The 15,741-nt window shown below is 45.4% G+C and overlaps 1 protein-coding gene across 6 annotated transcripts in view; it reads right to left on the bottom strand.

Moving 5' to 3' along the window:
* KATNIP (katanin interacting protein) overlaps positions 1-15,741 on the bottom strand; it is a 194,319-nt gene that overhangs the window by 29,375 nt on the left and 149,203 nt on the right. For 5 of the 6 annotated variants that reach the window (XM_060124302.1, XM_060124304.1, XM_060124306.1 and 2 more), the window contains 2 exons: positions 14,148-15,015; positions 51-776 (listed from right to left, as the gene is read on the bottom strand). In XM_060124302.1, the coding sequence (XP_059980285.1) occupies positions 51-776; positions 14,148-15,015 (1,594 nt within the window). The remainder of the gene's footprint in view (positions 1-50; positions 777-14,147; positions 15,016-15,741) is intronic. The other variant, XM_060124303.1, reaches the window with a different exon arrangement.

Below are 15,741 nucleotides of genomic sequence, written 5' to 3'. Positions count from 1 at the left end.
AGCGAGTAGCAGGTAGGGGCTTTGAGAGCATTCTTACAGACACACCGTACCTCCCGTCAGGGTGCCTGAGGCCTTGGCGATTTCTCCCTTGAAGATGCACTGTGTATCTAACAGCATCGTGATGTCCTTCACACCCCGGAAGGAGTGTATCCGCGATTTGTTGTAATTCCAGATCCTGATCAGGGCGACTTGGCAAGGCTGCACGAAATCAATGGAGATGGAGTGGGACTTGCCCGGCGTGAAGGGGGCCAGCCAGACATGCATGTCGTCCTGGGTCCTATTCACCCCGTCGATAAGGTTGGTGACCACACGGGGGTCTTTCCCATAGGCTGGTAAGATATTGATGTCCGGGGGGTCGGCTTGAATGTTCACTATTTGAACCGGCTCTCCCTTGGAACTGAATATTTCTATCCCGTTAAGGCCAACGTAGTGCCTGTCCCCCCACGTGGACTTGATATCGACGACCAAGTGCTGTCCATAAGGCAGGACGGGGATTTTAAAGTCACCCCCGTCATCTACCTCTGGGGAGCCGTGCTCCTGTCCTTTCATGGGCTCCGGCTTCTCCTCCTTCCAGGGGTGCGGCTGGTCGCTGTGCCGGCTGCTCTTCTGCTGCTGCAGGAACTCATCCAGGATGTCGCCTTGGAACTCCACGTTGGAGATGCGTCCCCGGTGGGAGTGGTCAAAGACGGTGAGGGAGTTCCACGATTCACGTAAGGTGTGTTCCTGCTTGCTGTGCCACTGGGGCCGCAGTGGCGTCCGGGTGGACCAGGCATCTTCTGGAAGGAAGGACAAAGGAGAGGCGAAGCCCCATTAGTGGCGTGTGTGGAAGTGGGGACCCTTAGTGATCGTTTCACCCAGTGGCTCTCAGCTGGGTGGGGGTCACCCTCGGGGGAAATTCTAGAAACCAGTGGGTGGTTCGATGCTCTTGGCTGTCTCAGTGCCTATTGGCCCTGCTGGCACTTGAAGGGTGGGACCAGGGATGCAACTGTCCCTCACTGCCAGGGATGGTTCCAGGCACAGAGTACGCTCTCCTGTCTCAGGCACCATTCAGGTCGGTAAAAAAATTGTTTATGTTCACCCGAGTCTGGAACCTAGTTGTTTTACAAAGAGCACAGTGTTTCTCGGTGTACTTTGAATTTTCTAAGAATGCGACTACCATGCAAATCAAGGGAACACTCTCTGCTTGTGTGAGAACCTTTTCAGAAACTCACATGACCCAGGGCGATGCTGCTGCCTGCGGAGTCTGAGTCAGCAACCCCAGGGTCTGCTCTGAAGGCTGTCACAGCCACGTGACTCTAACGGGGTGTTTCAAAGACTGCCTAATAGCGGGCGGAAGGCTTGTGAAAGAATGTTACATGGGGAAAAAAAGAGCCAGGGGGCTCCCCTGGTGGCGCAGTGGTTGAGAGTCTGCCTGCCGATGTGGGGGACACGGGTTCGTGCCCCGGTCTGGGAAGATCCCACATGCTGCGGAGTGGCTGGGCCCGTGAGCCACGGCCGCTGAGCCTGCGTGTCCGGAGCCTGTGCTCCACAACAGGAGAGGCCACAGCAGTGAGAGGCCCGTGTACTGCAAAAAATAAAAAAAAAAGAGCCATATAGGCCATTTTAGATGCGGCCTCTCCTAGTGTGGGCAGCATGTCCCGACGTGTTAATACCATCGTTTCTGCATGGTGAGTAGGAAAGTCTTGTACTTTCTTCTTTGACACCTTATCTTCTAAGTTCCCTACGTGTAATTTTTATAATCAGGGACAAATTCTATTAAAAAACCAAACAACCCAGGTATATTACAAGGTAAGGAATTTCCTTCTACTTGTGCTTAAACTGGCTCCAAGGGCCGAAGCTGCGTCTGGGGCTTGCGGAGAACGCGGGCCTGGCCCTCGGAGGCATGGCTCTGAGGGCCCTGCTCTCCTGCTTGTAGAATATTAAAGCCCCGGCGTGTGCGTCTAAGCAGCGGCCGGTCCTCACGGCCACGCCATGGCCAACTGCCATGTAAGGGTGTCATTCTGAAAAAACAGCAACTGATGACACTGACATTCTGTTTTTCCTCCTTTCATATCGTGCTGCGCCCTGCACTCCATTTTCTGCCTGTCTCCTCGGGGGTCTGGCCCCATCAATTATCTCCTCTCTCCAGAATCTTCAATCACTCCTTCCCCACTGGCATCTTCCCCTCTCTCTGTCTGCAGACATTCATAAATCTCTCCTACCTGAGAGAAAAAGGAAACTGACCTGATCTTGGGGCTCCCTCCCACCACCGTCCTATTTTCTCCCTCCTTTCACCGAACACACTGCATCCTCATCACCACTGCCCTCTCTCACCACCATCACCCTCTCTCAACCCCCTGAAACTTGGCTCCTGTGTGCAGAGTTGTTGTTTTGCCCACCCAGACTCCACTTCTCCTCCTAGGAACAAAATTCTGATTTTCCCCACCTTCAGTCCATGCAGATTAGGCAGAACACTGACAGTATCCTTCCAAGCTGGGCTCATGAAAGGAACTACGGGGAGAGAGGGGGGCTCTCTTTAAATGGGCATGGCTGAGCTGGGAGGACGGAGGGGTGGGGTTGTTGGATGCCATTTGCTACACTGTGTGTGGGGAGCCTGGCTGAGAATGAAGCTAACCTGGGGAACGTGAGCTGAGAGGTGGTGAGTCCTGATGACAATCATTTGAGCCCCTGGATCCAGCCGCACCTGAAGTCCATCCCTTTGTGGTTTTCTGTTCCCGGCATCCATAAGAGTTCTATAATTCCCACAACCCTCCACTGAAGTGACTTTCTCCAAGTACACAATGACTCCAAGTACACCACCTTTTCTCAGTTCTCCTTCCCTGCTTGACATCCCAGGCAAAGCTCCTCCACTCAGCAGTCCCCCCCTCCACCAGCTTAGGAGACATCATCCCTTCCTGGTTCTCCACTTCCCCGGCCAACGGCTCCTCTCTCTGTGTCATGGCGCCTTCCACTCCTCCTTGCACTCTAAGTCTGGTGGTGCCCAAACCCCTCAGCTCCATGCCGTCCTCTCCCAACACTGCCCTCATCCAGCTCCTGGCTCCCATGCAGGCCCTGCTCGCTGACATCAGCCAACTTTTGGCCTCTCTTCCTGGGGTACCATCTTCCAATTCCAAAGACCCCTTGGACGGTCCAGACATGTCCACTCTGTCACTTCAAACTCCGGGTACCTAAAATGGAGTTTGTCATCAACCCCTCTAATTGGCATTATCTCTACTACATTGAGAATAAAGAAAATCTAACTCCTCACCGTGCCTCTAGGGCCCTGAGTGTGGACCCCCAACTCCCGGCTGACTTCTCCAGCCTGGCCTCACACCCTTCTCTCCACGAGCATCCCACTCCAGCCACGCCAGCCTTTCATTCCATGGACACGAGTCTCTCCTTGCCTCAGAGTCGTTGCCCTTACTGTGCCCTCTGCCAGAAGGCTGTTCTCCCAGAGCCCCATTTCGCTGGCTCTTCTTGACACCCTCCTTCTTCGAGAGGCCTTTCTGCCCTGTTCCCTGCTGCATCCCAGGGCCTGGCACAGAACCTGGTGCCTGGAAGTGCGCAATAAACGTGTGCCAGTAAAGGGACGGGTGGTTGGCACCACCATCACGTACCCCCTGTGCTCAGGGCTGGACGCCGAGGGACTCCCCCTCCACCTGTCAGTTCTCCTGCACCTCCTGTCCTCTCCCCTCCGTCTCAGCTGTCATTAACAAGACCCCAGGAGTTCCCTCCATCCTTTCTTTCAGGCATGAGGCTTAACATCTGGCAGAAGGAACTTCCCATATGGATCGTCATGACCTCAGTTTACTGTGATTTGATTTCCACTGGCTGAAATGAATGGGCTGGGTTGGTCTGCAAGGGCAACGGAGGAGAAGGCGCCAAACGTCACGTGTCAGGGACTCAGCCTGCCCTTCTCTGCCGGGGTGTGCAAGAAAGGCAGGCCTTGGCTTTTAGCCTGCATCTGCTTTCTGACCTATTCTCCCCGAGATGTACGTACGCCCTGGGTTTTAAAAGCAGAGAGGTATAGACTTTGTCTTGGACCTCTCAGATGAAACAGCAGGCTGGGCCCCACGTTTCCCTCTGTCACACATGACTCATTAGACTTTGGGAGTTGGGCAACTGCTGGGATTGGTGCTTTGTCCCGTCTGTCAACATTCCTGCCAACAAATCTGAACTGATAACAGAAAGCTACTGCTTTAATCTGCAGTCCTCATGGTCTGGGAGGGACCAGTATGAGATGATGGGATTAAAGGTTCAAAACTACTCTTTGGTGGAGATTAATATGAACTGCAAAATTCTGAACTTCAGTTTATAAAAATCACTGGCACCACTGTAAGGTAGCCATTAATTGCTATTAAAATGGGAAGTGAAAAAGCATGTAGTGAGATGCAACAGAACCACATTTATTCGAGGTGAACAGCCCATTAGCCATAGCTGATTGGACTAGGAGTGGACACCTGACCCATGCCAGCCAATCAGCTTCTGCCCTGAGACTCTGGAATTGCATTCTGGAGCTAGAGCTGGGAAATTGTCACTTTTGGACTGCGAAGCCATTTCCTGTCATGTGCACAGAGGAGGGGTGAGGAAGAGTGGACCTGCAAAGAAGCAGAGGCAGGGCCCAGCAGCCCTGGAGAGTCAGGGAGACGCTTCCTCGGTGCTTACTGGCTTTCTGGTTCCTCCTTCAAATCCCATGTGATGCCTCCTGCCTTTGGGGGTCCAGGAGCTTCTCAAATAACACCCCATTTTACTGCTCAAACTGGGCCAGTGAGATTTCATTCACCTGTAGCTAACCCCTGATAAAGACACTTCCAAAATGCAGATGTCATTACAATGAGATACTTTGTTTAACAAAAGGATTTCCAGGCTCTCTATTATGGTGACAGCAAGATTCCAGTCCCAGGGAGGATCGTGGGCAGTCATTCATTCTACAAGCACTGTTGGAGGGCTTGGCCCCCACCTTTCCTGACGGGGATAGCTATGGGATTTGGCTCTATGTAATGGGTAATTTAAAATTTCTAAGCAACTTTCCTTTTTAGCACGACCAGCTTAACAAGCATGAAATCTCAGGGGCTCAGTTCTTAATGTGTGTTGAGCCGAGCAGTGAAATGCCTGGAAGGAAATTAAAGTGAGACAAAGTCTTCTGAACATGGACAAGTTAGAAAAATGCCCATCACCTCATAACTCCCAGAGGTTCTTTGGGTCTGTTTACCAGGAAGGTTTGGAATTGCCTAGCTCTTCTGGGGCAGGTGGCTGATGACAGCCGGGGAAACAGGGCACTGTAGGGTAGTAGTTCGAAGCACGGATGCTGGAGCAGGACTGCCTGGGTTCAAATCCTGCTCTAACACTTATTGGCTGTGTGACCCGAGGAAAGTTACTTAAACCTCACATTTTCTTTTCTTTTCTCTTTTTTAATCATATAACTTTCAGGTGTACAGCATTGTGGTTCAACATCTGTATACACTACAAAGTGATCACCACCATAAATCTAGCTCCCATCCATCACCATACAGTTGACCTCCTTCATCCATTTCACCCACACCCCAACTGCCTTCTCCTCTGGGAGCCACTAATCTGCTCTCCGTATCTATAAATTTGTCTTTGTTTTATTTTGTTTGTTTTGTTTATTAGATTCCACATATTAGTGAAGTCATTGGTATTTGTCTTTCTCTGTCTGACTTATTTTACTTAGCATAATACCCTCAAGGTCCACCCATGTTGTTGCAAATGGCAGGATTTCATTCTTTTTTATGGCTGAGAAGTATTACATTGTACATACATTATTCCATGTACATATATACTATATATATATGTATATACATATACCACATCTTCTTTATTCATTCATCAGTGGACACTTAGGTTTTTTCCATATCTTGTCTCTTGTAAATAATGCTGCAATGAACATGCGGTGCATATATCTTTTCAAATTAGTGTTTTCATGTTCTTCAGATAAATACCCATACTGTTTTCCATAGTGGCTGCACCAATTTACAATCTTGCCAACAGTGTACAAGAATTCCCTTTTCTCCACATCCTCTCCAACATTTATTATTTCTTGTCTTGTTGATAGTAGCCATTCTAACAGGTGTGATGGGACATCGCCTTGTGGTTTTGATTTGCATCTCCCTGATAATTAGTGATATAGAACATCTTTTCTTGTGCTTGTCAGCCATCTGTATGTCTTCTTTGGAAAAATGTCTATTCAGACCCTCTTCCCACTTTTAAATCTGTTTGTTTGTTTTTTGTTGTTGAGTTGTATGAGTTCTTTATATATTTTGGATATTAACCCCTTAAAAGATATATGATTTGCGAATATCTTCTCCCGTTCGGTAGGTTGCCTTTTCATTTTGAGGATGGTTTCCTTTACTGTACATAACCTTTTCTGTTTGATGTAGTCCCATTTATTTATTTATGCTTTTGTTTCTCTTGCTTTTGGAGTCAGATCCACAAAAACATTTCTAAGGCTGATGTCAATAAGGTTACTGCCTATGTTTTCTTCTAGGAATTTTATGGTTTCAGGTCTTATATTCAAGTCTTTAATCCATTTTGAGTTAATTTTTGTGTATGGTGTAAGATAGTGGTCTAGTTCCATCCTTTTGCATGTGGCTGTCCAGTTTTCCCAACACAATTTATTGAAGAGACTGTCCTTTCTCCATTCTATGTCTTTGCTCCTTTGTCATTGATTAATAGTCTATATGTGCATGGGTTTATTTCTGGACTCTCAATTCTATTCCATTGATCTGTGTGTCTCTTTTTGTGCCAGTATCATACTGTTTTGATCACTATAGCTATGTAGTATAATTTAAAATCAGGGAGCATGATACCTCCAGCTTTGTTCTTCTTTCTCAAGATGCTGATGCTTTTGGCTATTTGGGATCTTTTGTGGCTCTATATACATTTTAGAATTATTTGTTCTAGTTCTGTGAAATACACCACTGGAATTTTGATAAGGATTGCATTATATCTATAGATTGCTTTAGTAGTATGGTATGGACATTTTAACAATATTAATTCTTCCAATCCATGAGCAAGGAATATCTTTCATTGTGTGTGCGTGTGTGTGTGTGTCTTCTTTAATTTCTTTCATCAGTGTCTTATAGCTTTCAGTGTACAAGTCTTTAACCTCCTTGATTAAATTTATTCCTAGGTATTGTTTCTTTTTGATGCAATTGGAAACGGGATTGTTTTCTTTACTTCTCTTTCTGACAGTTCATTATTAGTGTATAGAAATGCCACATATTTCTGTATATTGATTTTGTATCCTGCAGTTTTACTGAATTCATTTATTAGTTATAACAGTTTTTTGATGGAGTCTTTATGGTTTTCTACATATAGTATCATGTCATCTGCAAATAGTGAGTTTTATTTCTTCTGTTCTGATTTGGATGATTTTTATTTCTTTTTCTTGCCTAATTGCTGTGGCTAGGACTTCCAATGTTGAATGAAAGTGGTGAGAGTGTGCATCCTTGTCTTGCTCCTGATCTCTTAGAGGAAACACTTTCAGCTTTTCACCACTGAGTATGATGTTAGCTGTGAGTTTCTCACATATGGTCTTTATTATGTTGAGGTATGTTCCCTCTATACCAACGATGTTGAGAATTTTTATCATAAGTAAATGTCGAATTTTGTCAAAACCATTTCTTAAATCTATTGAGATAATCATATGATTTGTATTCTTCATTTTGTTGTATCATGTTGATTGATTTGTGGATATTGAACCATCTTTGCATCCCTGGAATAAATCCCACTTATTCATGGTGTATGAGACTTTTAATGTATTGTTGGATTAGGTTTGCTCATATTTTGTTGAGAATTTCTGCATGTATGTTCATCAGTGATATTGGCCTGTGATTTCTTTTTTTTTTTTTTTTTTTGGTGATGTCCAGTTTTGGTATCAGGGTAATGCTGGCTTCATAAAATGTGTTTGGAAGGTTTCCCTCCTCTTCAGTTTTTTGGAAGCATTTGAAAAGACTAGGTATTAAATCTTCTTTGAGTGTTTTGTAGAATTCACCACTGAAGCCGTCTGGTCCTGGGCTTTTGTTTGTTGCAAGATTTTTGATTACTGTTTCAATCTCCTTACTAGTAATTGGTCTATTTAAATTTTCTATTTCTTCATGATTCAGTCTTAGAAGATTGTTTGTTTCTAGGAATTTATCCATTTCTTCTAGGTTGCCCAATTTACTGGCATATAATTGTTCATAGTAGTCTCTTACGATCCTTTGTATTTGTGTGGTATTAGTTGTAACTTCTCTTTCATTTCTGATTTTATTTATTTGAGCCCTCTCTTTCTCTTGGTTAGTCTAGCTAAAGGTTTGTCAACTACACTTATCTTTTCAAAGAATCAGCTCTTAGTTTCATTGATTTTTTTCTATTTTATTTTAGTCTCTACTTCATTTATTTCTGCTCTGATCTTTATTATTTCCTTCATCTACTGATTCTGGGCTTTATTTGTTCTTCTTTTTCTAGTTCCTTTAGGTGTTAAGTTAGATTGTTTATTGGGAATTTTTCTTATTTCTTGAGGTAGGTCTGTATTGCTATGAACTTCCCTCCCAGAACCACTTTTGCTGTATCCCACAGATTTTGGTATGTTGTATTTCTGTTTTCATTTGTCTCCAGGTATTTTTTGTTTCTCCTTGACTTCTTCAATGCCGCCCCCCCCCCCAGTTGTTTTGTAGTATGTTGTTTAATCTTCATGTTTTTGTGGTTTTCCCCATTTTTTTCTTGTGATTGATTTCTAGTTTCATACCACTGTAGTTGGAGAAGATTCTTGATGTGATTTAAAACTTCTTGAATTTATTGAGACTTGTTTTGTGACTTAACATGTGATCTATCCTGGAGAATGTTCCATGTGCACTTGAGAAGAATGTATGTTCTGCTGCTTTTGGATGGAATATTTGGTATATATCTGTTAATCCAATCTGCTATAATGTGTTGCTTAAGTCTGATGTTTCCTTATCAATTTTCTGTCTGGATGATTTATCCATTGAGGTAAGCAGGGTGTTAAAGTCCCCTACTATTACTGTATTGCTTTCAATTTCTCTTAAGTCCATCAATATTTGCTTTATATATTTTGGTGCTCCTATGTTGGGTGCATATACATTTATAAATGTTATAACTTCTTGTTGCATCGACTCCTTTATCATTATGTAATGCCTTTCTTTGTCTTTTATTATAGTCTTGTTTTAAAGTCTATTTTGTCTGATATAAGAATAGCTACTCCAGCTTTCTTTTCATTTCACTTGCATGGAATATCTTTTTCTATCCCTTCACTTTCAGTCAGCGTGTGTCCTTACTTCTGAAATGAGCTTCATGTAGGCAGATATAGATGAGTGTTTTTTTCTTTTAATCCATTAAGCCACTCTCTGTCTTTTGATTGGTGAATTTAGCCCATTTAAAGTAATTATTGGTAAGTATGTAATTACTACCATTTTGTGAATTGTTTTCTAGCTGTTTTTGTAGTTCTTCTCTGTTCCTTTCTTTTCTCATTTCCCTTATGTTTTGGTGGCTTTCTTTAGTGCTATATTTAGATTCCTTTCTCATTTTCTTTTGTGTATTTACCATGAGTTTTTTCCTTGTGGTTACCATGAGGATCACATATGCCATCCTAGGTAAGCTGCAGTCTGTTTTAAGTTGGTAGCAACTTAAATTTGAACACAGTCCAAAGCTTTGTCTTTCTACTCCCCCTCCACACATTTTATACTTTGATGACAAGTACTACATCTTTTTATTTTATGTATCCCTTAACAAACTATTGTAATTTTAGTTAATTTTAACATTTTTGCCTTTTAACCTTCAAGCTTGCTTTATAATTGATTTTTTTAAAATAAATAAACAAATTTATCTATCTATCTATCTATCTATTTATTTTTGGCTGCGTTGGGTCTTTGTTGCTGCACGCAGGCTTTCTCTAGTTGTGGCGAGAGGGGGCTACTCTTTGTTGCAGTGCATGGGCTTCCCATTGTGGTGGTTTCTCTTTGTTGCAGAGCATGGGCCCTAGAGCGTGCGGGCTTCAGCACATGTGGCACATGGGCTCAGCAGTTGTGGCTCACAGGCTCTAGAGCACAGGCTCAGTAGTTGTGGCATGCAGGCTCATTAGTTGTGGGGCACAGACTTAGTTGCTCCACAGCATGTGGAATCATCCCAGATCAGGGCTTGAACCCATGTCCCCTGCATTGGCAGGCAGATTCTTAACCACTGCACCACCAGGGAAGTTGTGCTTTATAACTAATTGATCCACTACTTTTATTATATATTTACCTTTGTCATTAAGATTTTTACATTTGTATGTTTTCATATTATTAATTAGTGTCATTTATTTTCAGTTTAAAAGAGTCACTTTAACATTTCTTGTAGGGCCAGTTTAGTGGTGATAAACTCCTTCAGCTTTTCCTTACCTGGGAAACTCTTAATCTCTCCTTCAATTCTGAATGATAAACTCGCTGGGCAGAGAATTCTCACTGGAAGTTTTCTTCTTTCAGCATTTGGAATATGTCATGCCATTCCCTTCTGGCCTGTAAAGTTTATGCTGAAAAAAAATCTGCTGACAGCCTTAAAGGGATTTCCTTGTATGTCACAAGTTGCTTTTCTCTTGCTGCTTTTAGGATTCTCTTTTTATCCTTAACTTTTGCCATTTTAATTATAGTGTGTCTTGGTGGGTGTCTCTTTGGGTTCATCTTATTCAGAACTCTCTGGGCTTCCTGGATGTCTATTTCCTTCCCCAGGGAAATTTTCAGCCACTATTCCTTCAAATAAATTTTCTTGCCCTTTCTCTCTTCTCCTTCTGGGAGCCTATAATATGAATGTTATTCTGCTTGATGTTCCAAAGATCCCTTAAAATATCTTTATTTTTCTAAAATTCCTTTTTCATTATGCTGCTCTGTCTGGGTGAGTTCCATTGCTTTGCCTTCCAGCTTGCTGATTTGTTTTTCTACCTCATCCAATCTGCTGCTGAACCCCTCTAGTGTATTTCTCAGTTCAGTTATAATTTGTGTGATACTTTCTTATATTTTCTATCTCTTTGTTGTTCTCGCCATGTTTGTCCATTCTTCTCCCAAGTTCTATGAGCAGCATTTGACCATTATTTTGAGCTTTTTATCAGGTAGATTGATTATCTCTGTTTTGTTTAGTTCTTTTACTGTGGTTCTGTCTTGTTCTTTTGGTAGGAATATATTCCTCTGTTTCCTCATTTTGCCTAATTTTCTGTGTTTGTTGCTATATATTAAGTAAAGCAGCTACCTCTCCTGGTCTTGAAGGAGTGGCCTTATGTAGGACATGTCCTGTGGGGCTCAGAAATGCAGTCGTGCCTGGCCACCAGAGCCGGGTCCTCAAGCAGTGTCCGCTTATGGGTTGTGCGTACCCTCTTGTTGTGGCAGGGTCGTGGATGCTGCTGCCATGCATTGGTGGGCAGGGCTGGCCCCTGGAAAGACTGCAATGCTGGCCACAATGGCTGATGGGTTCTAGTGGGCAGGGTTATCACATAGTCAGCTGTGAGGCCTGGCTGAGGTGCAGGGGTGGGTGGGGCTCTAAGTGGGGTGTGCCGACTGGTGCTAACAGACTAGACGGAGAATTCCAAAATGGCACCCACCAGCACTGGAATCAGCAAGGTAGCCTGAGACTGGAAAAATGGCTCCCTTCAGTTTCTCAGTCCCCAGGGAGCATCCCAACTCGTTCCTGCCTCTCCAGCAGATGCTTCAAGATTAGTAGGTGGGTCCCATTCACCTATGGTCCATGCACTTTTCAGTCTGGTGTTTTTGTGCTGGTTTTCAGGTGGAGTGAGTGTGAGTGTGCCCTTTAAAAGCTAGCTTTCCATTCTCTGCAGTTCTATAGTCTTGAGTGTATTCCCCATTGGTTTTCAAAACCAGATGTTTTGGGGCCTCATCTCTCTTGTGCAGGATCTAAGGACTGGGGTGCCTGACGTGAAGCTCAAATCCCTCAATTCCCAGGGAAAGTAACTGTACCTGTGTAATCCCTCCCATCTGTGGACTGTCACACCTGGGGTGTGGTTTTTTCCTTGATGAGGTCATCTCTCTGCCTCTCCTACCTGCCTTGATGCTGCCCTTTTACCCTTTCTTGTGGAGACTCTGTTCATCCAGTTTTCAGGTCCTTTTCAGAGGGAATTAGTCTACATGTAGCTGTAGTTTTGTTGTGTCCATGCGAGGAGCTGAGTTCAGGATCTTCCTATGCCACCATCTCGAACCTCCCATCTCACCCTGCTTTCTTACCTCACATTTTCTTTATCTGTAAAATGGGACTGGTATGAGGATTAAGTGAACCCGTTTAAGTAACGTGCCCAAATGACAGCCTGGCTTACAGCAAACATGCCATGCATCTAGTCATTGCAGGTCCTTCTTTCCATCATTTCTCCCACACTGCAGAAGACCCACCATGAGTCAGGCACCTGGGTCCTGGGGACCTCAACACAAATAAGACGCAGTCCCTGCCCCCAAAGAGCTTCTCGGTTCTGTTCTCCCACTCTGCTCTCCTCCCTGATAGCCAGTCTCAGGGTTAAGTCTTGGTGGGGGTGGGCAGCAGAATCTGTAAGGCTGGGCAGCCAGAAGGGGAAGCCCTGCCTGGGAGAAGGGAGCCAGCCACTCACCATGGAAAGGCACTCAAAGAGTCTGAGGGACTTGCTCTGCCCTAAGTAACATCAAGGGTCTGAAAGAGGCCACAAACGCTTCACATTTCTATGTGTAAACTCTGGCTAAATGCAGGCCTTTGGGGTCTGTCCAGTAGACAGTCATAGTGCAGAGGCTAATGTAATTCACTGAAAATATATACATTGGCTTCACATACAGATACACCAAGAGGCAGAGTCACAGAATGGGGATGACGGTGATGATGATGATAACAGCAACAATAATAATAATAAAGAGCAGTAGCTAACATCTGTTGGGTGCGCTTATGTCCCAGGCACAGTGCCAACGCTGCACACGTAGGATCTCATTTGATCCTCCAGCCCCTCGTGAGTTGGATATTACTGGTGTCCTTATAAACGAGGAAACTGAGGCTCAGGGGGATTTCAGAACTTGCCCACAGTGTGGGTTGGCAGTGGGGAACCAGGATACATGCCCAGTCAGTTTGACTCTAGGGCTTCTGCTCCTGTGTGGGAGGGGGTGGGGATAAACTCAGAGGATCTAGAGGTGAGCCTTGCCTTGGTAGGTCCAGGAGCTCTGTGGACAATAAAGGATGTAGATGCTAGTGTTGAAATCATGGCCACCACTTCTGGAGCACTTTCCACATGCCAGGCTCTGGTCAATATTTTGAAGCTATCAACTCATTCATTTTTCACAACCCTGTGGGGAGTGGGGGTTCATTCCCATTTCACAGATGAAGATGCTGAGGCTCAGAAAGTGGAAATGCCCAGCTCTATAGGACCCAGTCTAGAGGTCCCAGACCTATAAGTAGCAGAGCTTGAATTCAAATGGTTTGACTCCTTGTTGCTATGCTACACTCCATCCCAGTAGCCAAATCTGAGGGCAAATATTCAGAAACCCAGCCGTTGGCACCTCCTTTCAGATCTCTTAGAGATAATCTACTGCAAAGTTCACAGAGCAGGTGAATCCTGCTAGCAGATGTATATATATATTTTTTGACCCACACAGTGGTTTAAAAATAATCTCCATCAGTTGCCAATGTTGAAAAACAAGAATATTCTACAATTTTGATTTCTCTTGATAAAAGGAAAAGGGAGATCTGGCATATACTGGTCTTGTATTCCTGAATACCATAGTCCTCACCATTCCCTATAGCCCTTCCAACCCCCAGGCAAGAATTGATTGCTATTTTTCATCACACTTATATTATTTTTCTAATGGTATGGTTACAAAGAAGTGAAGTTCTTAGAGACCAACGTCTCTATCAGAGGTGGGATAGCAGTCTAGATTGGAAAAGCCATGTTTTGCAAGAAAAATGGACAAAGGAACGTATCTTGGAGGTAATGACAAATATATCTATGAGTTTAACATGCAAAGTGTGCCTTGCCCATATCACTCACTGCTGCCACCCCTGTGGCCCCTGAGACAGGGAATTTGTGACCCTTAGTTGAGAAGAACCCACTTGCTTTGCAGATGAGGAAACTGAGGTCCAGGGAGCAAAATGGCTTCATGCCAATCCGTGGCCCTGGCTCAGGTGAGATGGCCCCGAGTCAGACTGCTTCCCAAGCTTACCTCTGCTGTCTGGGTGGCCGTCACTGTGACTGTTGCTGAGGGCGCCCTTCCTCAGGCCCCTCCTCCCACTAGCAGGGTGCTCCCTGTGGGAGGGTTGGTTAAAGGTGTCGAAGTCATCACCGCAGACTCTGGGGGTCGCTCTCTGAGCTCTCTCGCTGGCGATGACATTCCGGCTGCTTGTCCGCCCTTGCTCACGCCTGGGGCCTGTATCTCCAGCCTCGGTCTCTCCAGGCCCCTCACGGATGATATCCTCTGACGGAACCCTGCCTCTCCAGTCCAGCGGCTTCTCCGGACTCAGCCAGAGGGGTTTTGACTTCAGGCCTCCCTGCTTCCTGCCTTTCCCTGCGGGAGAAGGTTGCAACCAGGATGGGGTTTTCCCTGGAGGCTCAGAGACTTTTCTGCCCATAAGGTTTTCCAGCTGTTGGATCAGCGAGAGCTCCTGGTCAAGAGGAGGAGGGCATTCCGCGGGGGAGGAGTGGGGAGGGACACTGGGCATGCCACCCGGCGAGGATGGTGCGGCTAAAAAGCTGCACTCTTCCTCTAACTTGGACAAATTGTCTTTCATGCAGTCAGGAGAATTCATCCTTCCACCAAATAAATGTCCTTGTGAAGAGGCCTTCACATCCTCTGCTGCTCCAGCTGGCTGCGAGTAACTGGCACCGAGCTGCTTGTCCCCATCGGTGCTGTTCCTCTTGCGGGCACCTTTGCTTTCTTCTGAGTGGGCAGCAACGCTATGTTCCATTCTCTCATTTTGCAGGCCCACCAGGATGCTCTGTGGGGCCTCGTCACCTCCTTTGTCTAAGTTGCCATCAAAGATGAGTTTTTTGTTGACATACAGCTTCACGTTTTTGGCCCCAATGTCAAGATCCTGAAAACACAAAATTTCACAAAATGAAGATGCGTGGCATCGGCCTGATGTATCAGATTTTGAAAGGAGCACGTGAAAAAGACAAATGTGGGACGCTGGAAACGTGAGCTTTCTGAGACTACAGCACTGGGGCTGTTAAATCAGACTCCTTTTCATTTCGGTGCAAAGGGTTACATATGTTATAAATCAAAGGACTTGCACAAAGAGGCGGCCTCCATCACCATCTTCATCATCATTACCTCCTGCTGGGACACATGTAATAGCCTGCTAATTGGTCTCCCTGCTTCCTGTCTCTTGCTCCTGTGACCTCAGCTTCACATTGCCACCTGCCTTAGTTTTCTACGAGAGCAGATCTGGCCCAGTCACATCCCTTTGTGAAATTCTTCATGTTTTTTTTCACTGCCTGTAGCAGGGTTCTTTAAAGTATGGTTCCTGGGCCTCCTGCGTCAGAAAAGCTTGGCAGGCACGTAAAATGCAGATGCCCTAGGCTCCATATTTTGGGGGCCCTGAGGGCAGAGCCTGAGACAAGGATTTGAGTGCAGGTAGCTTATCAGCAGGTGCTCCTAAGAGGGAGAGTCAGGTAGGGCAGGTGAAAACCCAAAAAGGTTTTGGGGCTGGTCACTGCTGTGGGGAACTGGGGCTCCATCCAGCTGGGACACTGTGAGGGACCGGCAGAACGCATCTCAGAAGTGTCCCTCCAAAGGCGGGGGGCTGGGTGTTTATCCA

Source organism: Lagenorhynchus albirostris, chromosome 15 (assembly GCF_949774975.1).
Source record: "Lagenorhynchus albirostris chromosome 15, mLagAlb1.1, whole genome shotgun sequence".
NCBI lineage: Eukaryota > Metazoa > Chordata > Mammalia > Artiodactyla > Delphinidae > Lagenorhynchus > Lagenorhynchus albirostris.
The sequence above is the reverse complement of the archived record's forward strand: the minus strand, read 5'-3'. Positions and strand labels throughout refer to the sequence as shown.